The sequence below is a fragment of the Ochotona princeps genome, chromosome 3, assembly GCF_030435755.1.
Source record: "Ochotona princeps isolate mOchPri1 chromosome 3, mOchPri1.hap1, whole genome shotgun sequence".
In the NCBI taxonomy this organism is placed as follows: domain Eukaryota; kingdom Metazoa; phylum Chordata; class Mammalia; order Lagomorpha; family Ochotonidae; genus Ochotona; species Ochotona princeps.
The window spans coordinates 79,019,439-79,045,324 of NC_080834.1; the positions used below are offsets into that span (position 1 = coordinate 79,019,439).

The window sequence follows — 25,886 nt, forward strand, 5'->3', positions numbered from 1 at the left end:
CACATCAAAAAGGACAGGGAAGGACATTATATATTGGTGAAGGGACTGATCCATCAGGAAGTAATTACCATTGTGAACATATATGCACCAAATTCAAACGCACCTAGCTACGTGAAGCAATTACTCACGGACTTAAGGGGAGACATAGATATGCACACAATAATAGTGGGTGATCTTAACACCCCACTAACAACTATAGACAGATCAACAAAACAAAAACTCAACAAAGAAACAACAGAACTCATACAAACAATAGAACAACTGGACTTGGTTGACATTTATAGAATTTTTTACCCTAAGGCCACAGATTATACATTTTTTTCAGCAGTACATGGCACCTTCTCCAGGATCGACCACATGATAGGACACAAAGCAAACCTAAATAACTTCAAAAAGATAGGAATCATACCATGTACCCTCTCAGACCACCACGGAATGAAGCTGGAAATCAGCAATTCAAAATGCCCCAGGAAATACAGAAACTCTTGGAGGCTGAACAATATGCTACTAAACGAACAATGGATCAGAGAAGAAATTAAAGATGAGATCAAAAAATTTATGGAAACCAATGAAAACTCTGACACAACATTCCAAAATTTGTGGGACACTGCCAAAGCAGTGCTACGGGGTAAACTCATCGCAATTGGAGCTCATGTCAAGGCCCAAGAGAGGCGCCAAATACAGGAACTAAACACACACCTCCAGGAACTGGAAAAACAACAGCAGAAGAGCCCCACACACAATAGGAAACAAGAAATCATCAAAACAAGGGAGGAAATCAACCAGATAGAAATAAAAAAAACCATACACAAAATCAATGAATCAAAAAGCTGGTTTTTTGAGAAGATAAACAAGATAGACACTCCACTGGCCCGACTGACAAAGAAAAAACAAGAGAAGGCAAGAATTAACAGCATCAAAGATGAAAAAGGCAACATAACAACAGACACCGCATCCATTAAGGCCATAATCAGAAATTACTACAAAGCACTGTACTCCAACAAATCAGAAGATCACCAAGAAATGGAAAAGTTCTTAGACTTCTACCACTTGCCAAAACTTAGCCCAGAGGCAACAAACGACCTGAACAAACCCATAACTGAAGTAGAGATTGAATCAGTGATTAAAGACCTCCCAACAAGGAAAAGCCCAGGCCCAGACGGCTTCACTCCAGAATTCTACAAAACATTCCCAACAGAGCTGACCCCAATCCTCTACAAACTCTTCAAAACAATAGAAAAAGAGGCAACCCTTCCAAACTCATTCTATGAAGCCAACATTACCTTAATCCCAAAACCAGACAGAGAACTAACAGAGAAGGAAAACTACAGACCTATCTCTTTGATGAACATTGATGCTAAGATTCTCAACAAAATCCTAGCCAACAGAATTCAAAAACACATCAGACAGATCATTCATCCAGATCAAGTAGGATTCATCCCTGGAATGCAGGGATGGTTCAACATTCGAAAATCTATAAATGTGATACACCACATCCAAAAACTGAAAAACAAGAATCACATGATAGTATCAATAGATGCGGAAAAAGCTTTCGACAAAATCCAACATCACTTCCTACTAAAAACCCTAACCAAGGTAGGCATAGATGGAAAAATCCACAACATAATTAAAGCAATATATGAAAAACCCAACGCCAGCATCATACTGAATGGAGAAAAGCTGGAACCCTTCCCACTGAGATCTGGAACAAGACAGGGATGTCCACTTTCTCCACTACTATTCAACATAGTCCTAGAGGTACTCGCTGAGGCCATAAGACAAGAAAAAGAAATCAGAGGAATCCAAATGGGAAACGAAGAAGTCAAGCTCTCACTATACGCAGATGATATGATTCTTTATGTAGAAGAGCCAAGAGACTCAATACAGAGACTGCTAGAACTTGTACGAGAGTTTGGTAGAGTGGCAGGGTACAAAATTAATGAACAAAAATCAACAGCCATAGTGTATGCGAACAGCCCCAAGATGGAAAAAGACTTAACCAGCAAGATACCATTCAAAATAACAGAGAAAAGTATGAAATATCTGGGAATAAATCTAACCAAAAATGTAGAAGACTTATTTGAAGAAAACTACAATCTGCTTAAAAAAGAAATTGAACAAGACCTCAAAAGATGGAGTAATATCCCATGCTCCTGGATAGGTAAAATCAATATCATTAAAATGTCTATACTGCCAAAAGCAATATATACATTCAACGCAATCCCAATCAAATTGCCCAAAACATTCTTCACAGATCTGGAAACAATGATCCAAAGGTTCATCTGGAAGCACAAAAAACCACGGATAGCTAGAACTATCCTGAAGAACAGGAAGTTAGCAGGGGGAATCACAGTTCCGGACCTCTGGACATACTATAGGGCAGTGGTTATCAAAACAGCGTGGTACTGGCACAAAGATAGAGAGGAAGATCAATGGAGCAGAATAGAAACGCCAGAAGGAAACCCACACAGATACAGCCAAATAATCTTTGACAAAAAGACAAACGACAACCCAGGCAAATGGGAAGGTCTGTTCAATAAATGCTGCTGGGACAACTGGTTGATAGCCTGCAGAAACAAAAAAATAGATCCACATCTCTCACCATACACTAAGATCAGATCTAAATGGATAACAGATCTAAACCTACATCCAGAAACCTTCAAACTTTTGGAAGAAAATGTTGGAAACACACTGGAACACTTAGGGGTAGGCCCTCACTTCCTAAAAAAGACTCCAGATGCAGTAGAAATCAAGACCAAAATAAACAATTGGGACCTCATCAAACTAAGAAGCTTCTGTACAGCTAGAGAAACAATCAACAAAGTAAAAAGGCAACCCACAGAATGGGAGAAGATCTTCGCACACGACATAGGTGATAGAGGGCTAATATCCAGAATATACAAAGAGCTACAAAACAACCAAAATGTCAAAACAAACAAGCCACTCAAGAAATGGGCACGGGAAATGGGCAGACACTTCACAAAGGAACAAACCCAAATGGCAAATAAACATATGAAAAAATGCTCAAGTTCCCTGGCAATAAGGGAAATCCAAATTAAAACATCAATGAGGTACCACCTAACGCCAGTAAGACTGGCCCACATGAATAAAAGCACCAACGACACTTGTTGGCGAGGTTGCGGGGAAAAGGGAACCCTACTCCACTGCTGGTGGGGCTGCAGGCTGGTACAGCCTCTATGGAAATCAGTATGGAGAATATTCAAACAACTCAAATTCAACATACCGTATGATCCAGCAATAGCACTCCTAGGAATATATCCAGAACACTTGTTCTATGAGAAACCAACATGTACTCCTATGTTCATAGCAGCACAATCAGTAATTGCAAAAACATGGAAACAACCAAAATGCCCATCAACAGAGGATTGGATAAGAAAGCTATGGTTCATCTACTCCATGGAATACTACTCAGCTATTAAAAAAAACAAAATGCAGTTCTTTGTGGCCAAATGGGCCAAACTGGAAACCATAATGCTAAGGGAAATGAGCCAATCCCAAAAGGTTAAATACCACATGTTTGCCTTAATTTAAGATGATATGATGTTATGTATAACATGTTATGTTTTGAATGTTATATGTTGTGTATAAACTAAAATTGAAGTATAGGTGAGGTGGTCACAGAAGGTGGCTGGGAACCCGCATTTACTTTTAACATATTGGTTACTCATTACTATGTCAATTAATTCCATAATGATGTAAATTTTTGCTGATGGTATGTTGGAGCTTTCAATTGACTGGGATGATACTCTGCTGGCTCTGTCATCAGACCAGAGAGGGTATACCTAAGAAGCCGTTGAACTTGACGGGACAATAAGATGCTGGACTCTATGTTTGGTATACGCTTGCAATGGGGGAATCTCAACTGAACTTGAGCTGTGGTTATGCAATAAGGTGGAGGAATCCACCATGGTGGGAGGGTTTGGGGAGGGGTGGGGAGAACCCAAGTATCTATGTAACTGTGTCACATAATACAATGTAATTACTGAAGTTAAATAATAAATAATTAAAAAAAAAAAAAAAAAAAAAAAAACCTTCATAAATTTATGAAATTTTCTTAGATTTTGAAAAGATGTATTTTCAATACAGTAGTTCAAAGTCACTGAAATTCTGGATGAAATCTTTGTGTTTCTCATAAGCAGTGTATTTTATTTTAAAATTTACCCATGGCTCTTTAAATCACTATTTCTCTTCATACATCCACAAAGAACATGTTTAACCCAAGTACCTATGAAACTGTGTCACATAATACAATGTAATTAATGAATTACAAATAATAAATAATAAAAAAAAACAGAAAAAAAAAAACAAAAAAAAACATGAAAATTGTCCCAGTAAGGCAGAGTTTAATTCAAGCTTCCATTGTTTTCTGAGGACACAGTATACTTTATACTGAATATACTGAATTTATTTTTGATGTTCTAATATACTGTAGAAATTCAATGAAGTACACACTAAAACCTACCTTCTTTTAAATGGCAGCTACTAAAGTTTTAAATCTTAAATCTTTGCACTAGATCTGTTTCTTTGCTGGGGCTGGGTAGGGCCAAGGCTGGAGCCAGGAACTCAATCCAGGTATCTCCCATGGATGATAGAGACCCAGCTACCTGAGCCATCACCACTGCCCGTAGGGTCTGCATCGGCAGAATACAAAACCAGGCTCTCTGAGCTGGGATTTTAGCCATAACCACCAAGTTGAAGGCTTGCCCCTGGGGCTTCTTTTTAAATGTTCCTAGGAGGTGAGCACACTTAAATTCTTTTCTAATTTGCAAATGACTTAATGCTGAAAAAGAGCAATGAGTCTTAATGCCAGGACTTCCCAGGGATCCATTTGTCACTCCACCCCTTATCTGCCTCCTTTATAGCTCTTTAAATCCAGGCCCCTTATTTTTGCTAGAAGGATATTTTGTTTTTAAGATGGGCCAGGGTCCCAGAATGTAGGAATCGTTGCAGAGGAAAAGGGTGGGGTGCAACGTCTTCCGTGGAAATCTGAAGGGAGCTGGTCTCCCAGGAACCGACTTCCAGGAGCAGAATCAGGTGCTGCGGGAAACGGGCCTCTTTACCGTGCCTTGTATGTATATATATGACTGTACATATTTACATACAGACGCATATGGCAAGAGAGTGAGAAAGCGATGAAATGGGGATCTTTTTGGAGAACAGAAGGTAACAAGGAAATGAAAGCAGTGTCTGAGAAGGGATTCCACTTAGAAGAGGGAGAACAGAGCTGGGGGTGGGTGCGGGTGCACGCTTCTTCCCAAGCTTGCTACAAGGTGGCAAACTGGAAAAGCGGACTGGTGCACTTGGCGTGGGGACGGCTCTCTGGCTTTCTTTTCTTCACCTGCAAACTGGTCGCACTTTAATTCCCAACAGTCTGCATTTCCTTCTCGATGGCCCACCGGGCTTATTATTCTAGGCTTTTGGAGATTTCCTGTCTCCAGTGTCTTTTTCGTTGCTGCTGCTGTTTAGGGTGAGGGCAGAGAGCAAATCGGTGGAAATTCTGGGTGGGTAAGTGGGGAGGGGCTTAGAAGCAGAAGCAGAAAACAGCAACCCTCGCCCCCACCTCCCCATCTCTTACTCTCCACCCCTGACCTCCCGCGGAGACCCCAGGCTACAGCATCAATATTTGATCAGCCCTTTGCCAGCGCGCTGCCAGCACCCCCGGCCGGCAGAGCTCACCAGGCTTCGCCAGCGCTGCGCTGAAACCCGCGTCTAGCCCAGCGCCGGGCTTTGGGAGAACCGCCTCTGGGCTCGCCCAGTGCCAAGGGTAGCTGTGCTTCGGGGCCCGGGAGGGTGCACGGCGCCCATCATGCGTGGCTGCCCGCGGCTCGCGCTGCTCTGCGTTCTGTTCTGGCTCCTGCGGGTGGCCGGGAAGCCCCCCGCACCGGCCCCCTCGCCACGCCGCGCGGACCGCGACCCTGCCAGGGGCGCGGACTTCGATCACGTCTACAGTGGCGTGGTGAGCCTCAGCACCGAGAACATCTACTCCTTCAACTACACCAGCCAGCCCGGCCAGGTAAGACGAGAACCGTGCCCGTAGCATTCACAGAACTTGGCACATTGTGGAGCTCCGTCGCTGCCTTGGGCTTCCCTGGGAATCGACCTCCGGGCACCTTAGGCACCCAAGGGACCCGCGTTCTCATTCCCCTACGAAGCGATCACTGAGCTGCCCAAACTGCCGTAGCCAGCCTCAGGGACAACCCCATGTCACCTTACGCTTTCCTCAGCCTGGGTGGCCGGTATTTTTCTGGATGGTGCAGAGGCGCTGCTTCCCTGTTCGCTCTGCGAGTCCTGGGTCTTGGCTCCCCTTGGTGAACCTTTTGCCCAGGAAAAGTGGGGATTTCTAGGTGGGGGAGAGGACGCCCTGTGCTACTGTCCTGCAGGGGAGGAATCTTCTTCCGCCTAGGGGGATCCTTCTGCCTTGCAGCACCTGGGGAGGAAGTTGCTCAGAATTTAACAGGGAAATCGTGTGAGAATGGACCGAAGCTGCGGAACCTGTGTGAATTCGAGTCACTTCCTGCGTTTGTGTGCCATTGTCACACGGTAGGGCTTGATAAAAGTCAGAAGACCTGATCAGAGATGTGGGGACTGCAACCGTCAGTTGCTTTGTGGAGGTCTGGGATGTTAAATAAGGATGGGTAACGATGTGGAAGTTCTAGACCTGTTTCTGACAAGCCAAGGAGAGAAAAGGCTCAGTAACTATGCCTTTGACATATTGACTATGCCTCTGATTATATAATGTTAAAAATGCATACAGCTTTTTTCCTTCTTCAATACGATGACGTTTGAGTCATAGGAAATAAAAAAGAAAGCTCCCCAGGGTACCTACCGCGGGACCTTATGTTACTGTGTGCACGTGTGGCTTGTGATGGCAGCATCTCTCTGTGAAGCAGATATTCCTTACCGCCTTCTACCTTCACCTGATTCCCACTAAGGAGCACAACTAGAAAAACCTCACAGCCTCAGATGCTTGAAGAGGCTTGCATACAGCAGTGAGGGTCCAAGTACCTATCACTACTCCCCCGCTAACTCCCCCCATTTCCAGGCTAGGGTACAATCACCATGGCAGCACAGCCCTGGCTGCCTGTGCTCCCATAACCTTCAGTTTGTCCCCTGGAGAGCAGAGAAGCTGAAGGCTGTGCTGGCCTACAGTAGAAAAGCGGCAAGAGCAGTATTTGTTTTTGTTTTGTTTTGTTTTGCTTTGTTTCCCCCAAGCCCCTCACCATCAATCTCTTCCTACCCAGTCCCAGTTAGCAGCTGTTTGACATAGTGCATCTAAGTTTTGTGCATAGCCCTGTGATTGGCTGAACACAGGAAACTCTGGAAAGCGCCGTGAACTCTGTGGGTTAGTATCAGTTTGCCAATACATCATTGGCAAAGGAAGCCTCAAGAAACCCCCTAGCATCAGGTGTTAGTATTCTTGCAGTTCTGCTTGGCAGTAAGCTGGTTGCTTGTTAAATGTGTTTTGCCTTTTCTTGGTTCAGCTGTGAGTTACTGGGCCATTGGGTACACTATTTTCAACAGAGGTCCCTGTGCTACTTTCCTGGTAAACCTCCAGGTGGGGCACAATCAGGTTCTCCCCAATGCACTATGTGGCACTGTATGAGACTTATTAATGTTTCTGCAAAATGAACAATTAAGTGAACAAACATCAAAGACTATCTGAAATTCAACATAAACACAATTGTTTTTTTCATTTTAATAGATTGAAAAATGTAACTCACTTCAGATAAAGGCATAACCATTTTTCATCCAAAGATTATTTTCAAAAAAATGAAAAAAATTGTTATGCCCTTTCGATTTTGCCTGTATGTATGTTTAAATGATCTTCATGAAAAAAAGTGATCATTTAAAAGTATCTTTACATAACACAATAAGAAATTGACAATCTCAAACAGTTTCTAGGGTTTTCATCAAGATGTTGCTATTTGGAAGGGTGACTGACTGGCCTAGTGGTTAATAGGCAGGTTAGGACACCTGGCGTCCAATATCAGAGTGCCTGGTCCAGCTCCCCTCTGTGGCTCCTGCTTCCAGCTTTTTGTTCATACAGCACATGGGAGGCAGCTGTGATCGCTCAAGAAATTGGGTTCTTGTCACTCACATGGGAGATCTAGGTTGGGAGGCAGCTGGGAAGTGACCCAACAGATGGGATTTCTCTCTTGTGTAGGCTGAGTCAATTTTGTGAAAAACTGTTACTCTTTGCCTCAAATAAATTTTAAAAAAATTAAATGTCACTAGTCTGAGAAATATAAAGTATAGAACATTGGAACTAGCAAATAACAATAGTCCAATTATTCTTTTTTTTTTAAAGATTTATTTATTTTATTACAGTCAGATATACAGAGAGGAGGAGAGACAGAGAGGAAGATCTTCCATCCGCTGATTCACCCCTCAGGTGAGCTGCAGCGGCCAGTGCACGCCGATCCAAAGCCGGGAACCAGGAACCTCTTCCAGGTCTCCCACGTGAGTGCAGGGTCCCAAAGCTTTGGGCCGTCCTCGACTGCTTTCCCAGGCCACAAGCAGGGAGCTGGATGGGAAGTGGAGCTGCCGGGATTAGAACCGGCGCCCATATGGGTTCCCGAGGTGTTCAAGGCGAGGACTTTAGCCACTAGGCCATGCCGCCGAGCCCAACAATAGTCCAATTATTCTAATGCCAGGGTACACACGTTAAAATCAGATGCCTTCAACTCCTGTAGCCTTCTAGGATAGGTTTTAAACAGGCAAATAGTGGAGCCCTGGAAAATATCTTCCTCTCCAACCAATTTCCCCGTTGCTTTCTCCCAAGATAGCACCTTTCTGGTCTTTCCAAACCATTATTCTCAGTGTCTGTTGGTGGCCTCCTCTCTTCTTGATCTTTCTCATCCTCTTTTGGATACTAAAGCCCCTTCTTCCACCGACATGAACACAAAGCTGAAGGTTTGGAGTAAGGAGAAGATCACAGCAGAGGATAAGTAGTAGGTTACCAGGCAATACTCTCCTAAGGATATGCCAATTATCCTTCACTACAGGCATTTCAAAGCAGTGCTCTCTGTAAGGCTTTGGTTTATCCCCCACTTGCTTGGAGACTCCCTGATTCCTGTCCCCAAATGCTGGTCTAACCCTCTCTCTCTTTTTTTTTTTTTTGTTCTTTCATGTTGAGCCTTTCTTGCCTCCACTGCTGGTCCTGAGCCTTCCCTAAGGGACAATGCCAAGTTAAGTTCTGTGGTCTTGAACTATTCAGAGCAGAAGTCAGCCAGGATGCACGTTCCTGTAACCTGAGTCAGGTCTTGCTCAGGCATGGCTCCCTCCCTTGTCAATGTCATTTCTCACCATGCCTCTTCAGAGACACAAATATTTTAGGTTGTTAGTGGTGGTAGGGTGTTTTGAGCTTTCATCTTTTTCTTTCTTCCTCTTCATCACTGTGGTTTGCTGTCATTTTTCCTTTGCCTTGGAAGAGAAAAGTCCAACCTGTGAGGTTTTAGTGAACACTGTGCTGGGAATCTGTCATGTTGTCATTGCATCTCCCCAAGAACCGTTTCACCAAGCTAGTGCCACATTAAGCTCTCTGAACTCAGCACCAGGAAAAGTCTCACATGCCTTCCAGGCAAAAGAGCAATATAATATAAACTTGTCACTTCAAGAAACTGCTTAAAGAATGGAAGGACTGGATTAAAGAAGAATAAAAGTAGTTATTGAAGGTAAGAATTAATACAGATCATGGTGCATTTCATTTTTCTAGAAGGAAAGTATCTGGAGAGTTCTTTTAAGGGAAGTAAAGTTATGCTACACAAACAGGATGTTCGGTAACCACAGAACCCAGCCTAACTGGAAAGAAATCACCTTGTTGAAAAGTTACCAAGGCTATGATTATCCCAGATCGAAGGCAAAATGCAGGGTTGCTGCCATTGTGGAAACATGTGGTGGCAGCAAGCAGGCATTTCTATATAAATTGGATGGTGTTAGAAACCCCTTTAGAAAAACTCTAACCCCTATGCAATAGGCTGGCTTGTCTGAGCTGTACAGTAATAGAATGCAGTGTTTGCCCAGGATTTTTAAATTTCACATTTTCCTGGACAGATTTATTTTACTGTTTTTTACACCAAGGTATTTATGTTTTAGTGACATTTGATTCCATACCCAAGAAACAGTCCTAGGTTTTATTAATTTTAAGCAGTGGTTGTATAACTGGAACCAATTAGATTAGTCTCTTGAATTCTGATTCAGAAAAGCCTATCTAGTCTTCATGAGCAATGAAATACATATTTGGATCCTCCAGTGGTAACTTCCAACTCTTGAACAGTCAGCCCTGGTTATCTGTGGGTTTCCTGCTAAAAGATTCAACCAACCTGATTCCCTTCCAAAGGCTCATTCTCTCTCTTTTTAAGATTTTTATTTGTTTTTATTGTAAAGTCAGATATACAGAGAGGAGGAGAGACAGAGAGGAAGATCTTCCATCCACTAATTCACTCCCCAAGTGGCCACAATGGCCAAAGCTGCCCCAATCCAAACCCAGGAACCAGGAGCCTCTTCCAGGTCTCATGTGGGTGTAGGGTCCCAAGGCCTTGAGCTGTCCTCCACTGCTTTCCCAGGACACAAGCAGGGAGTTGGATAGGAAGTGGGGCTGTCAGGATTAAAACTGGTGCCTAGGGCCCGACGTGATAGCATAGTGCTTAAGGTCCTTGCCTTGCACGCACCGGGACCCCATATGGTCGCAGGTTCTAATCCCAGTGGCCCCACTTTCCCATCCAGCTCCCTGCTTGTGGCCTGGGAAAACAGTCGAGGATGGCCCAAAAGCCTTGGGACCCTGCACTTGCGTGGGAGACCCAGAAAAGTTCCTGGCTCCTGGCTTCGGATCATCGCAGCTCTGGCCGTTGTGGTCACATCAGGTGGATGATCTTCCTCTCTGTCTCTCCTCCTCTCTATATATATCTGACTTTTCAATCAAAATAGATAAATCTTAAAAAAATTATTTTCCTTTCATAAAAAGTGTATTAGGGTCCAGCACAATAGCCTACCAGCTAAAGTCCTCACCTGGCACACACCCAGGATCCTATATGGGCATCAGTTCTGATCCCGGCAGCCCTGCTTCCCATCCAACTCCCTGCTTGTATCCTGGGAAAGCAGTGGCGGGCGGTTCAAGTCCTTGGGACCCTACACCCATGTGGGAGACCCAGAAAAGGCTCCTGGCTCTTGGGTTCAGATTGGGGCAGCTTTGGCCATTGTGGCCGCTTGGGGAGTGAATCAGCGGACAGAAGATTTTCCTCTCTGTCTCTCCTCCTCTCTGTATATCTGACTTTGCAATAAAAATAAGTAAATCTTTAAAAACAGCATATTAAAATAATCAGAGGACCTTGAGACTATGTAAATATACTGTGCCTTGTCGAACTTGCAACTACAGGCTTTAGTATTAGTTGATTATTCTTGCCTGCGTCAGATACTGTGATGGTGATTTCCAGCTAGTAACATCCTAATTCCTCAGTCTTTCTACATTTGATAGTCTGTTAAGAAAAAGCATTTTCTCCTCTCTCATTTAGTTACCATTTAATTTTGTTAGTATAGACTTGTAGGTTTTTATTAAAGCCAGTTACTCATTGCTTTTGTTTGTGTGGAATATTAAACCATTCTTATAAATACCTTTCTGGACATGGTGTCGTGTTGAAGTGGGTTAAGCCATTGCTTGGGATTTCTCTTTTCTTTTTCATTTGAAAAGCTTCCCCTAGGACTCTTCAGGGCTTGGAAGTGTTTTTGAGGATTTTTGTTTGTTTGTTTTTCTTTCAGCCACATGTGCTGAACTCAGCCAGCTGCTGCTTGTTCCGGCTGGGGTTCCTGCTGGGTGCTGAATCCATAAGCTTGTTATCCTGTTGGCTTTGGATTTTTTGTTTAATGTTTGGCTTTATTTTTGCTGCTGTGATGATCCCTTCTGAGAGGATGTTGTTGTCATCTGAGACAATCTAGAGATTTTCACCTTTTCTTCCTTTCCACTTTAATTTCATCTTACTTCCTGAAGGATCTTCTATGTAATTTCTCACTGTAGCTTTGAATCTTAAAGACCAAGACGCTTGCAGTTGCTTATGCCACCCTGAGGCGTCTTTGTTTGGGAGCTGCCCATATTTCTTTTTCTTTTGTCTTTTTCTTTTCTGATAGCAAGAACTAACCAGTGTGATTTTACTTTAAGTTGCCCTGCAGCATCCTAGAGCATGATAATAGCAAGCTCTTCCTACATTGTTTAACTCAGTAACTGATAGAAAGTTCTCTGTCAACACACAGGATGATGTATAATGATTAAAATGCATAATCAATGAGCTATTCAAATTGAGCCTTTTCATTTTTTCTGCCTATTTGCAAATGCAAAATATTAATTATATATCTAGGATCTACCTGATGACACAATTAGTCTTTGCTGTTTTGCTAAATATAAATACTTAATTCCACACATTTTTTATTTTTACTTTTTTCTTCCTATTTTCAAAATAGAAATTTTGAAGTTTTTTTTTTACTACTTTAGTTGGCTGTCCCAAAAATTTAAGTCTGAGAGTTTGTATTTTGCTTAAAGACAAAAGCATTGTATTCTGTTAGATGTGAATCTATGATCTTTTAGGTTTCATAGGTGAAAAGATGGTACGAATATGTGTAAAAATCATTTAGTCCTATGGTAAAGTTGTGGGCCTTGAGCCTACTGGTAAAGATGCCGGTACAGATGCTGTATAACACATCAGAGTATCTGGGTTCAAGTCTTGACTTCACTTATGTTACCAACTACCTGATAAGGCACACACTGGGAGACAGCAAGTTCAGAATATATCACTCCAAAAAATGGTCCTTTGACATGCTGACTGCAACAAGTTAAAGCTCTTTGAAATATATACAAGATCACTCTGATCTTTTTTTTTAAAGTATTTTATCTAACTTTTGGATTACCTGGAAATACTTGAGTACAGTGCCATATTTCAAAACATATACATAGCAGTAATTGATCAAACCAAACAAGTAGGCTTTCCTTTTTCTTCTCTTCGTGTTATCAGGAGATGAAATTCTATTTGAAAGATGTCCTTTCTGTACTTAAAGGAAATAAGCATTGCTATCATCAGGGATATGCAAACATTCATGGACTAATCTTTGTCCACTTGGATACTTTCTTGCGCAATTATCCTAGCCCAACCTCTTGGTCTTCTCATGTCTTAACAATTTATTATTATTTTTCTAATTCCACACATGAATGTTCAATGCTAGCTTTGTATTTGAGCCTCCATTTCTCCATGATGGCTTCAGTGTCATATAAGTTTCATGAAATCTGTACACTTTTCTCCCTATTGGCTTATCGTATATCAACTTCAATATCAGGCTCAGCCAGCATGCTAGGAAGGCAGCAGTAAAGGTTTACTTCCCTAGCAGTTGGAATTATGCATTATGTGGCCTTTTCAGATGGGATTATTTTGCTTAACAATATACATTTAAAGTTCCTCCTTGTCTATTTGTAACTTGATAGCTCAATTCTGTTTCATTCTGAATAATATTCCATTATTGGAATATATTATAATTTGGTTACCCATTCATGCACTGAAGGACATCTTGGCTGCTATCAATTTTTGACAAATATGAATAAAGCTTCTGTAAACATTTGTGTGCTAGTTATTGTGTGGACATAAGTTTCCAACTTCTCTGATTCAATATGTAGGATTATGATTGTTGGAACAAATATTGAGACTGCAGTTAGCTTTGTAAGAAACTGTCAGAACATCTTTTTTTCCATGGTAGGTACATCACTTTCCATTTCCACAGCTACAAATGAGAGTCCTGCTGCTCCACAAGCTCCACAACATTTGACATCATCCATGTTTTGGGTTTAGCCATTCTAAAAGGTGTACGGTGGTGTCTCATTGCTGTTTTAGTTTGCAGTTCCTAAATAGCACAAGCTATTAATCATCTTTCCATGTGCCTGCTGGTCATGTGGACATCCTTTTTGGGGAGATATCTGTTTAGATCTTTGCCTTGTCTCTAATTGGGTCCTCTGATTCCCTATTGTGAAGTTTCAAGAGGTTTTTTTCATGGGGTTACATTTTGGAGACCAATACTTTATCAGATACATATTTTGAAAATAGTTTCTCATTGTATGTGCCTTATATTTCCATCTTCTTAATAATATCTTAGGAGAAACCATTTTACATTTTAAAAAAGTTCTACCTGCAAATTTTATCATGCATGATTCTATATCTAAAATGTCACTAAATCAGAGACCATATAGATTTTCTTCTATGTCATCTTCTGGAAGTTTTCGGAAGGGTTATGAAAAAGGTGATGGAAAAATCATGTCTTTCTTCTCATTGTCCTCCTCTTCCTTATCCTTCAAAGAGAGACAGAGATTTTCTATTTACTATTTTCTATTTTCTGTTTACTCTCTAAATGCCTTCAGTAGGCAGAACTGGGCAGACACAAAGCTCAGAACCAGGAATTGAGTCCTGATCTTCAATAGAATCTTCGAGCTGCCTCCTATGATCTACACTCTTGGAAACCTTGAAGTCAAGAGCCAGGGCTGGGAATCAAACGCAATTACTACCATGTGGGATTCAGGGTGTCTTAACTCGCATCTTACCCTCTAGGTTAAATGTGATTACATTTTTCTACAAATCTTTTGATGCCTCTTCAAATAGTTTTTTTTTTCCATTTTACATTTAAGTACATGATCCATTTGGTGCTAATTTTCTTGGCAAATACAAGGTCGTTATCTAGATTCTTATTACTTTGGATCTGCTATGATAGCACCATTTGTTGAAAAGACATCCTTATAGTTATATTATAGTACTGTGGACATGTTTGCATTTTGTAGCCTGCCTTGGGTCATAGAATCTGAAACAGCTCCATACCTGGTGCTTAGTGTTCTCCCCACTCTTCCCAGCATTCCCTTCTACTTCCACCACCTATCTCCACCCTTCTCCTGTAGCGCCAGTTTCCTGTGAAGCTCAGGTGTCTTCACTTCTCCATTCTTTTTGTCTCCCAAATTGGACAGGATCAGTCCATCAAGGTTCTCTCCTTCTCTGGGTGATCTCATTTAGTTACTTGAGGTTTTGCAAATGGCGAATAGGTTCTGTCTACATCCTTCTAAAAAATAAGTTTGGTTTCTTACTTCCTGACTCATAGCCATGATAAATAAACTCTTCAAGTTTTGTCGCAGTTTGAATAATACCCACAGTGGAGGATGAAGAACATGTGCTATTTGGGCCATTAGTATGTATTTGTGTTGATTCTGTGCCATTATTTTCTCTATTCAACTCAACAAGATTACCTTTGTTAAGTCTGCTTAGCTACAGAAATGTAATTGAACTTGTATTTGAGACCACTTCTGTTTTTTCCCGATCACTGAAAAAAAAAAAAAAAAAACTTACAATCATCCTTTCCAATAAGAAAAGTGATAGTTGTACTTTAAACTTAAGAGCTCAGAAAATCCTTTAAGTCATTCATCTTCCTTTTTCTTAATGAAAGAGAATCTCAAAATCAAGTGAAATAAATTACTGTGCCTTGTCCAAGGTTACATTAGCAGCTAGAAGCAAATCCAGGAAGGTCACTTGGGTTTCAGAGGACATTACTTTGGGATATTTCTATTAAATGACTCTCTGTCCCACAACAGAACATCTGTTATGCTTATCAGACACAGTAAAACACACAAAAAACTGTCATAGTCTTTTTTTTTTAAAGATTTATTTATTTTTTTATTACAAAGTCAGATATAGAGAGAGGAGGATCTTCCATCCGATGATTCACTCCCCAAGTGAGCCGCAACGGCTGGTGCTGCGCCCAAAGCTTTGGGCCATCCTCGACTGCTTTCCCAGGCCACAAGCAGGGAGCTGGATGGGAAGTGGAGCTGCCGGGATTAGAACCAGCGCCCATCTGGGATCCCGGGGCGTTCAGGGCGAGGACTTTAGCCACTAGACCATGGCACTAGGCCCAAAACTGTCATAGTCTTGTGTTTACTGTCACACCCTTTGATAGTGCAGTTAACAGTCTCAGGTCTAACTGCCTTAGAACTACTGAAAATAGAAGTAAGTGGTTTTTTGTTTGTTTTTTGGTACTGTTTCTCACCCTGGATCACCCAGACATCCTGGGCAAACAGGGTGCACACTAAGTAAAACTGTGACACTGGTGGATTTGTTAATATTTTGAAAGACCACAGCCACCATGGTCTTACTCCGATTGTGGGCCAAGCTTGATGCCTTTACCCTAAGCTTATTTTTCAGTGCAGGGAATCATAGAAGCCCAAGTAGTGAACCAGCTTGTCCCTCTTGGGCTGCGTTGGTCCTGAAAACTGGTATTTCTGGATCCTCACTATGCAACCATGAAGATAAGCCAAGACAAACAGGACTAACTGACTCTTTTTGTCCTTCTGGATTAACTACTCTTTTGTAGACACAGTGACTCAAACTATTATAACTAACCGCCAAAGTGGAAAAGTTATGATAACAGCCAAAGAATTAACAAGTAAGTGCCCACATTTTGATTCTGTATCTGTCTCTTAATGGTACAGAGAACCCTGACTTTGAATTCCCTGTCTACACCATCCTCACCAGGGAGGAAAAATTATAACTTTCTAGGAGAGTTCTTCTTACCTGGGCAAAAAGGGTGTCCCAATTCACCAGTAATGAACAGAGATGCAGTAATGAAGTCTGGGTATGTAGAGAGAACTCTGGGAGGCAACAAAGTAGTTGTGGGTTAAGTATAGCCAACTGGGAAGGAAAAAGGATGCGGGGTCAGCCAGAGTGTTTGACTACAAACACAGAAATAATTGGCTGACATAAACTGAGAAAGACTTTCTTAGTAGAATGTTAGGTCGCTCACAAGCCTAGGTTACCAAGCTTAGACAACACTGGTGGCCATGGAAACTGAGCTGCAAGAAAACTATCATGGAGTTATTTAGATGACATGTGGTACTAGTGTTCACTCTGGCACTGGCACGAGCAGCTTCACTGCCACTGGATGTAGTGTGCCCTAGACTTCGCTGCCTTTTATCTAGTGGGTCACAATTGATTCTGAATGCTCCTTTCATCTTTGGATCATTTACATAGAACTGAAAGTTCCAAGTGGGTACATCCAACTACCAAAGCATGGCTCAAGTCTTTGGCCTCTTTTGCACACACACAGGCAACCTTGCCTCCCATGAAGCTCACAAAGCAATATGAGCAGGGAGGGTCCCTTCAAAAGTGCCAGGGATTTGGATTCTAGGACAAATCAACCCTACCCAGAATCTTTGTGGAGTGTTTTGAAAACAGCTCTGGGGATCCAGACATAGGCAGAGATCAAGATGTGTCTGACAGGAAGGTATTGCTAGCTTCCATCTGTGCCCATTTAAAGAGGAACAGCTCCTTGCTAGTAAGTTCTGACTCCTGCAAATGCAAACGCTTAGAGGTAGCAGGTGATGACGCAAGTAGCTGGATCCCTGCTACCCATGTGAGACACCTGGAGTGAGTTTGCAGCTTCTGGCTTTGGCCTATCTCAGCCCAGACTGTTGCAGATATTTGGAAATCGGATTTGTAGATGGGAGATGTCTCTCCCTGTGTGTATTCTCTCTCTGCCTTACTCTCTCACTTTCTTTCGATAAACAGTTAATAAATAAGTCAAGAGGAGCTTCTCAACTGAGCATCAGAAAATCCAGTTCGTTTATACCATCTCTGTAATGGGCTTCGCTGCACAGTTGGAAGTGGCTTTTTTTTTTTTTTTTAATATGAACATGGCTTTCTCTGAGGCTCCATCTGCATGCCTCAAGAAACTGATTTTGAAAACTTTGGGGAGCTGACTTGGTAACATACAGGCTAATCCTCTGGCTGAAGTGTCAGCATCCCATATGGGTACCAATTAAAGTCCTTGTTTCTCCCTTTTCAGTCCAGTTCCCTATTGATACCCCTGGGAAAGCAGTCCTTGGGCCCCTGCACCCCTACAGAAGCTCCTGGCTCCCAGCTTTGGATGGGCTCAGCTCTGGCCATTACAGCTGTTTGGGGAGTGAACTAGCAGATAGAAGATCTCTCTCTGCCTCTCTTCTTTGTAACTCTATCTTTCAAGTAAAAATAAGTGAATCTTTAAAAATGAAAAGAGAGGATCCAGCGCGGTAACCTAACGGCTAAAGTCCTTGCTTTGCTCACTCTGGGATCTCATATTGGAGCCTGTGGCCCCGCTTCCCATCCAGCTCCCTGCTTGTGACCTGGGAAAGCAGTCAAAGATGGCGCAAAACCTTGGGACCCTGCTCCCATGTGGGAGACCTGGAGGAAGCTCCTGGACTTTGGCTTTGGATCAGCTCAGCTCCGGCCATTGCAGGCACTTGGGAGTGAATCAATGGACAGAAAATCTTCCTCTCTTTCTCTCCCCCTCTCTGTATATCTGACTTTCCAATAAAAATAAATATTTTTTTTAAAATAGTGCTTTCCAACGATGGGCTTCATTTCATTTTGAAAGCAATTTCCTTTAGGTGCTACAACCTGGTGTATGCTAATTTAAAATAATTAATGGTACCTGTCATGAAATAATTGTACACCAATAAGCAGATAAGCATCAGATCATAATTCTTACCATCATAACAATAATTTTCTAGTCTTCTTCACCCTCAGAGCCTTAATTAAGTAGACTTGAGAATAGCTCTAGAAGAGATCTGCCTGCTGTGCAATCAGCCAGCATAGAAATAATGCTCTGCTCCCTGGGAGTGGAGCTTTAAGTTCTTTCTTAAACCATGAAATAATTATTTCTCCCTCTTCGATACCCTCACAGGGGAGGGAAGCTGACCAAGATATGCAGAGAGACAGGAAAGGGAGGGAGAATAAGGGGCATTGAGCACAGATGGTCCCAGAGAGAAAGTGGATCTCCAAGTTAGCCAGCCTTAGGCCAGAGGGAGCCCAAAGAAAAAGGACAACAATGCAAATAAAAACCAAGGAAAAAACAAGAGGAATGGAAGATGGGTGCCTATTGGAATAACAGCCAAATGCATCCCATAACAGGTTAAGAGTCTTCAGCACACTAGTTCCTGTGAGAAATTCCTGGGATGTCATCTCCTCAAGTGTGCCCTATGGAACAGTTGTTCCGTAGGATAGTCTTGGTATTGCATGTGAAAAAGATTCTGGGTAAAGTGGAGCATACACATGAATTGCCTGCCCAGCATCTGGATCCCATTGCTGTGTGCTTGGGGAGAGTCCTGTTGTGAGTCTCAGCTAGAGGTGCAGCCCCTTCCACTATAACAGCTAAACACTGAGCACCAGCCACCTGCTTTCTCACACTAAACTCCTCCCGTCCCCACCTTGACTCCTCCATCCCAGATTCAGGCAAGAGCAGGCAACCGAGGCTCTGCCGAATAGACCTGCTTTCCCCGACTTCGTTTTGGAAACTGATGGTGCAAGAAAGTAGCTGCTCACCAGTAAGGGACAGCATTGGGTTTCAAGGATGATGGCAGTTGATTGGTGAGCTGAGGTCTGTATGACATTCTTCTTAGAGTGACAGAGCTGTAAATGCAAAACGCTGGTAATCTAAAAGTTTAGGGAATAAATAGCCCCCGAGGGTTAAACGGCCTTTGCAATAAGATGAATGAACAGTTCCAGGAAAGCTGGAAGCCAAGCAATGAAAAGAAATTAATGTCTATTGTCAAATGGACCATATAAGCATCTATTTTGGCTGGGGGTAACTGGGCTTCTAAGTATGCCTCCAGCAATGAGAAACAGTCAGTAACCAACTGGCTGATGAATGAATAAAAGGCAGGGAAAACACCAGCCCAATCCAGAGCCTCCTGGTGCTCTGAAGATCACAGCAGTCACACCACATCATCCCTCATGGTCAAAGGTGCTTGGGGATGGGAGAGGGAGGTTTCTGTTTCCATTCTAGAATGAAATAACATAAAGCCCAGGGAATTCAAATGACTTATCCAAGGCCATTCGGCTAGTAAATGTCAGTACCAGAAATGAAATCCAGGTATATGTACCTTTCTGCTTTACCAACTAATTGTGCAGAGCAGTGTTTCCCAAGGTTGAAGCAGATGAAGAATTTTTAATCAGAGAAACTAGTGTCTATAGGGATTGTCTTGTTATTTTTTTACCTGCTATTTGTCTCATTTATTTATTTTAAATTTATTTGAAAGGTGGAGAGTTAGAGACCTTCCACACACTGGTTCACCACCAACTCAACACCCAGGGCTGAGCCCAGCTGATTCTAGGAGCTGAGAACTCCGTCCAGGCCTCCTATTTGGGTAGCGGGACCCCAGGCATGTGAATCATCCCTGCTGCTTGCCAGAGTGTGCGTCAGCAGGAGACTGGATGAGAGGCAGACTAGATACAGGATGCAGATGGCCCAAGCAGCAGAACTTCTGTGTCAAAATTCCTGCCCCATAAATTTTTAATGTTTAAATACAACTGTGATTGGAGCAGTTCAGCTTCCCAGGGCAGTTGGGTGAAACACTTCCCCTATAAGCATGTACTGGGGCCCAGCGTGGTAACCTAGTGGCTAAAGTCCTCACCTTGCATGCGCCGGGATCCCATATGGGCACCACTTTCCATCCAGATCCCTGCTTGTAGCCTTGGAAAGCAGTCAAGGATGGCCTGAAGCCTTGGAACCCTGCACCTGTGTGGGAGACATAAAGGAAGCTCCAGGCTCCTGGTTTGAGATCAGTTAAGCTCTGGCCGTTGCGGCCACTTTGGAGTGAATTAGCGATAGAAAATCTTTGTCTCTCCTTCTCTCTGTAAATCTACTTTTGAAAAAATGTGCTGACTTCTAACAAGATGAAGATTCAGGTCCGCAAGACTGCAGTGCTGGGGACACCTGCCTCCATGCAAAATTCACATGACAGACTCTTCTGGTAGCCCTGCCTTTACTCAGCCCAGCTGAGATGCATAAGCCTACAAAGGGTCTTGATAGTATTAAATGCTAAACAGAGGGACCAGCATTGTGGCAAAGAAAATTAGGTCGCCACCTGCAATGCAAGCATCCTATAAAAGAGTTGATGCCAGTCCCAGTCACCCTGCTTTCAATCCAGCTCCCTAGGAGTGTGTTTAGGAAAGTAGAAGAGAATGGCCCAAGGGCTTGGGCCCCTGCTACTCATGGGAGACCTGAGTGCATTTCCAACCTCCTGGATTTTCCAGACTGCTACTTTCATGTTGGCCTAGCTGTTGTGGCCATTTGGTAAATAAATCAGCATATGAAAGACCCCCATCTCTTTCTCTCTGTCACTCTCCTTTCAAATGAATGAATAAATTACTCTTTTTTTCAAAGCAGTTAAAGGAGGCATGATATTTTTTCAGGATTTTATTTTCCATACTTTTTAAAAAAATCATTAAAGCATTTTATTAGCAATAATTGTTTATATTTGTGAGGTGCAGTGTGACATTTCACTACATGTATGATGATCAAATTATGGTAATTAGCAATAGAGTAAAATGTGAGAGTAGATTTGAATGATTCATCAATCAGAGAATGGTAGTGATTTAGGTTCCCTCCAGGGAAATAGTAGGGGAGGAATTTGACGGGATGAAGGTAGAAGTAAGTCAAAGGAAGTATCTGGTTGATTATAGAGACATAATTACCTTAATTGGTCTGTCCTGTTGGAAATGCTTTAAGTTAGTTTGACTAGCTTTACATTTTATTTTTCTTCAACAAAGGCATAAAAGAAAGAGTTCAGCTTAAGTTGTACACTTACACTGGCAAATGAACCATGGCTGGATTATTTATGAGGTGCCTCTGGACTTGTTTACCCTGGCATTCTTCAGCCTAGTCTCTGTTCTGATTGACACTAGCAGCAAGTAACTACAAGCTGGAGGAAAGAGGATGGACAGCCAGGGAAAGGTCAAGTGTGGGAGAATGATTTATTGCTTAAAGGTCCTACAAGCCTAATGTTATGGGTTGCTTTGCTGTCTCCAAAATGTGTTGAGACCCAAACCCTGGGACCTGTTAATGTGATCTTATTTAGAAGCAGAGTTAGCTGATGTGGTCAAGTTAGGATAAGAGCATTAAGGTGAGGCTCAATCCAATGCTGCTGGAATCCTTTTGGGAAGGGGGAAATGGGATGCAGCTCCTTTCCTGTGATGACAGACACACAGGGAGAAAGATAGCCACATGGCAGCAGAGAGAGGCAGGGGGATGATGCGGCTGCAAGTAACCAAGGAATATCTTGGATGTCACTACCAGCAGGAGCGAGGAAGAAGCAAGACAGCATTCTATGCAGACTATTGGGGCATGGGCCACAGATACCTTGACCTCAGGCTCTGACCTCCACAGCTGTGAAAGAGCAATTTCACTACATTCCAACTCAATCAGTTTGTGATTTTCTTATAGCAAGCCTAGGAAATGATGCTAGGAACACAGAATCTAGGTAACCACTGTTCAGTGTAGCATGTTTCTCCTGGTTCCCTAACAGTGTGTCATTTCTGGGATACAGCAACACAGACATGAATCACGTTTAAGTCCAAAGAAAGTTCCAAGCTCTGCAACTGAGTGGCTGAGACAAAAAAAGACCCCACTAACACTGTTTCTTCAGCTGCATATGCTGAAAAACAGTTTCTATTTGTATATGTGAGTGAGAAAAGAGAGGGAGAGAAGCTCTAAGAATGAAGTTGGCATAAGCAGGTCAAACAGTAGAATAAATCCAGACCATGAAAAATGAGCAAATAGAGCGTGATCAGGGGTCTACATGTTTGCCACATCCCTGTGTAAAATGGGGTAACAAATATAAAAATCAGCAAATTGTGGTTTCTTTTTTACTATGATGATGACATATTTTAGACATTATCAGCAATCATAGAAGACAATGTAACACACACCAATGTATCTAATACTCAGCTTACATAACAAACTTGAAGACAGTTTTCTATTTGCTCTGACCTCTAGAGATCAAATCTAGACAAAGATCTAGAGGAGCTTTCATCCTCTAGAGTAACTATTGGAAGGAGACAATCTTTTATGTGTTTCTTGATTTCTACATAAGTTATAGGAAAGCGTTTTTTTCAGAAAACAGACATCACATCCTCTCCGCCTTTGGAGCAGGCTTACTTTCCATCACAAAGGTTTCAATTCCTTGAGCGTAGGCTCCTCATTGGCATAGGCATCCAGCTGGGACCATTTGCACCATTTACTAGGTGAGGCCAGATGGTAAGTTTTTTTTTTTCCTCCAACCCAGACACTTGCGTCTTCTGCTAGTCTAATGCAACTGTAGCTCCTCACGGTTTGTGAAATGGGGTGAACATTTGTCACAGCCATTGAGACAGTATTTGAGAAACTCCCATCACATGTCAGAATGCCGTTGATCAAGCTTCCTGCAGGGAAGCATTGGTGACCCAAGTACTTGGAATTCTGGTTCCCACCATGAGAAACTCTGTTGGAATTCCAAGTACCCAGCACCCATCTGGGGAGTAAATCTCCCTCTCCCTCTCTGTCTCTCTGCTTCTGTCTCCAGCTCTTCAAATAAAAGCTAAAATAAATAAATTAATTCCTTTAAGATTTTTTATTGGAAAGTCAGATTTACAGAGAAAGATAGAGAGAAAGATATTCTGTCTGCTGGTTCACTTACCAAGTGGCCACAATGGCTGGAGCTGATCTTATCTGAAGCCAAGAGCCAGGAGCCTCTTCTGGGTCTCCTATGCAAGTTCAGGGTCCCAAGGATTTAGGCCATCCTCTACTGCTTTCCCAGGCCACAAGCAGGGAGCTGGATGGGAAGTGGAGCAGCAGAATTGGCACTCATATGGGATTCTGGTGCATGCAAGGTCAGGACTTTGGCCACGAGGCTACCGTGCCAGGCCCTAATTTCTTAAAATCAATTTTCCATACATGTGTGTTTTACTAAAGATAAATAAGTCTTCAGAAAGTTCATGGATAACACACATTCTTTCAATTTTGTTTCACACAAACAGAAATCCCCTCTAAAAGGTTCAAAAGGAGAGTTTCTAAGCTTTAAGAGCTTTTCAGAATTGAGTTCTATAACATAATATCAGAGACGGGAGTACTTAAATAATTCTGTTAGCTATACTGCAATTACCTCATTGAGGAGACATGTAATGAAAGTGTTCCTGTTGTCATGACAATGGAAGAAGCAACAGGAGGAAAAATCTTAGCTCTCAAGAATGGTTTGTAACAGGGTAACATGGTCTGCTAAGCGCAGTTGAAACTCCTGCATTTTGTGTTGCATTTAGAGCTTACTTGACTGCTGCAAATGTAACCTATTTTTTTTTCTTAGCTGCTTATTAGTCTCTGGAAAGGCAAAGCAAGTTGTTAGCAGAGCTGTTTATCCTTTCCTTGAGGCTAATACATTATCTGTTCATGTAAAAAAAAAAAAAGCCCGCCTGCTGTCTTCTATCTCCCACTCTGATATTCCTTTGCAATTTATTCTGCCAGTATCTCTGAGTTTGCTTTTATTATGACCAATAAGGTCATTTTTAAATAACCAAAGAGTAAGTGAACTATGAGAGCTGACCAGGGATCCAATTAGAGGAGGTGAACAGTGGAGTGGGAATGAGCATGAGGATGATAGGATGATAGTTTTTCTGTTGGTCCAGCCTGGCTTCCAACAAACATCAGTTGGCAACAAGGTTGGGGATCTCACAACTGTGCATCCCACCATGATGGACTACAATCCATTCATCTGTTTCTTTGGAATGGTACTCCCCAAAGTGTGTCAAACCCAAGTACACACCCTAACATTCTGGTTGAAAATGCACATCTCTGAGTTTTATTCCCCATTGGCTGAATCAGAAACACTAGGGGCTGACTTGAGAGATTGAATTGCTAAAAGGCATAGTGCAGTTTGAGAATTATTACTTACATCAAACTCTGACAAAATTGAGGTGCTGAGCCCCTGATAAGGGCTGAGAAGGTTGAATCCTAGGTGAGAAAAATGAAGCAGACAAGCCAAAGATGAACCTTGCCTAGGTCATGGCTTTTCTTAATTTTACCTTAGGTTTGAGGCACACTGAACTGTGCTCCCAAAATGCATGCTGTATGTAATGCTGGTCATATCAGCACTACAGCCTCAGAAATGAACCAGCTTCCAAGCAAATTACTTCTGCCAGTCATCCCAGATGCCAAAGATGGAGTCAGCAGTTCCTTAGAGGTCACAATTTGGGAAATAGGGTGTCCTATAAGATCCATGTGTTGGAGACATGGTCCCTCAAACCTTTAAATATTGATTAAACCCTTTAATGTTAATTAAACCCTTTAATGATTAAGGGGTGTGATCCTCTGAATCTTAAAGCAATGGCTAATGGATTGGAGTCTTGATCCAATTATGGTACCTGGGAGGTGGACTTAACAAAAGGTCTTTAGGTTTCTGCTAGGAACGTGGTTTTGGCAACTATCAGCTGCACCATTTTCATGGAAACACATGCAGTATATGCACAAGAGAACACACTCCTCATGAGCAAGAACTTCTTAGCAAATTAATAGATTACTCCTGGACTATTTTACCTTGGTCAAGGAAAATGCTTTAAGAAAACCAAACAGTAATATATGATTCCCAAGATGTTCTGTTTCCTCTAAATTTCCATTTTTGAACTTCAAGGTTTAATTTCAGGATTCTTGATTTCTTGATTTCTTGATTGCTTTCCTCTAATTAAGGTGGTTTCAAGAGCATATGAAGGCAATAAGGAAGAAATTCTCACATAGAAGATCTAACTTTTTCTTTCCTGCCTTTTCTTTTTTCTATTTTGACTCCCCTCTGTTGCCTGTGATATTTAAAGATTTAAGGACCACACCAAAATCTTCTTGATCCAGGGCCTTAATTACATTTTCTGTCTTTAAAATATTCATGAGAAGCCTAAACCTTTGCTTGACTGGGTATCAGAGGAGACCATGGAGCTTCCTAATATGAAAAAAAAGGAGGTTCTTTTAAGGTTGATTTATTTATTTGAAAGAGAGAGTAAGAGAAAGTCTTTCATCCTTTGCTTCACTCC

The 25,886-nt window shown here is 42.1% G+C and overlaps 1 protein-coding gene across 3 annotated transcripts in view; it reads left to right on the forward strand.

Annotated features, from left to right (window-relative positions):
• SIDT1 (SID1 transmembrane family member 1) overlaps window positions 1-25,886 on the forward strand; it is a 97,959-nt gene that overhangs the window by 8,513 nt on the left and 63,560 nt on the right. For 2 of the 3 annotated variants that reach the window (XM_058661901.1, XM_004577896.2), the window contains exon 1: window positions 5,544-6,034. The exons of the other annotated variant lie outside the window; for it this stretch is intronic. In XM_058661901.1, the coding sequence (XP_058517884.1) occupies window positions 5,828-6,034 (207 nt within the window). In that variant the 5' untranslated portion in view covers window positions 5,544-5,827. Of the gene's footprint in view, window positions 1-5,543; window positions 6,035-25,886 lie in introns of those variants that run through there. 3 annotated transcript variants of the gene reach the window in all.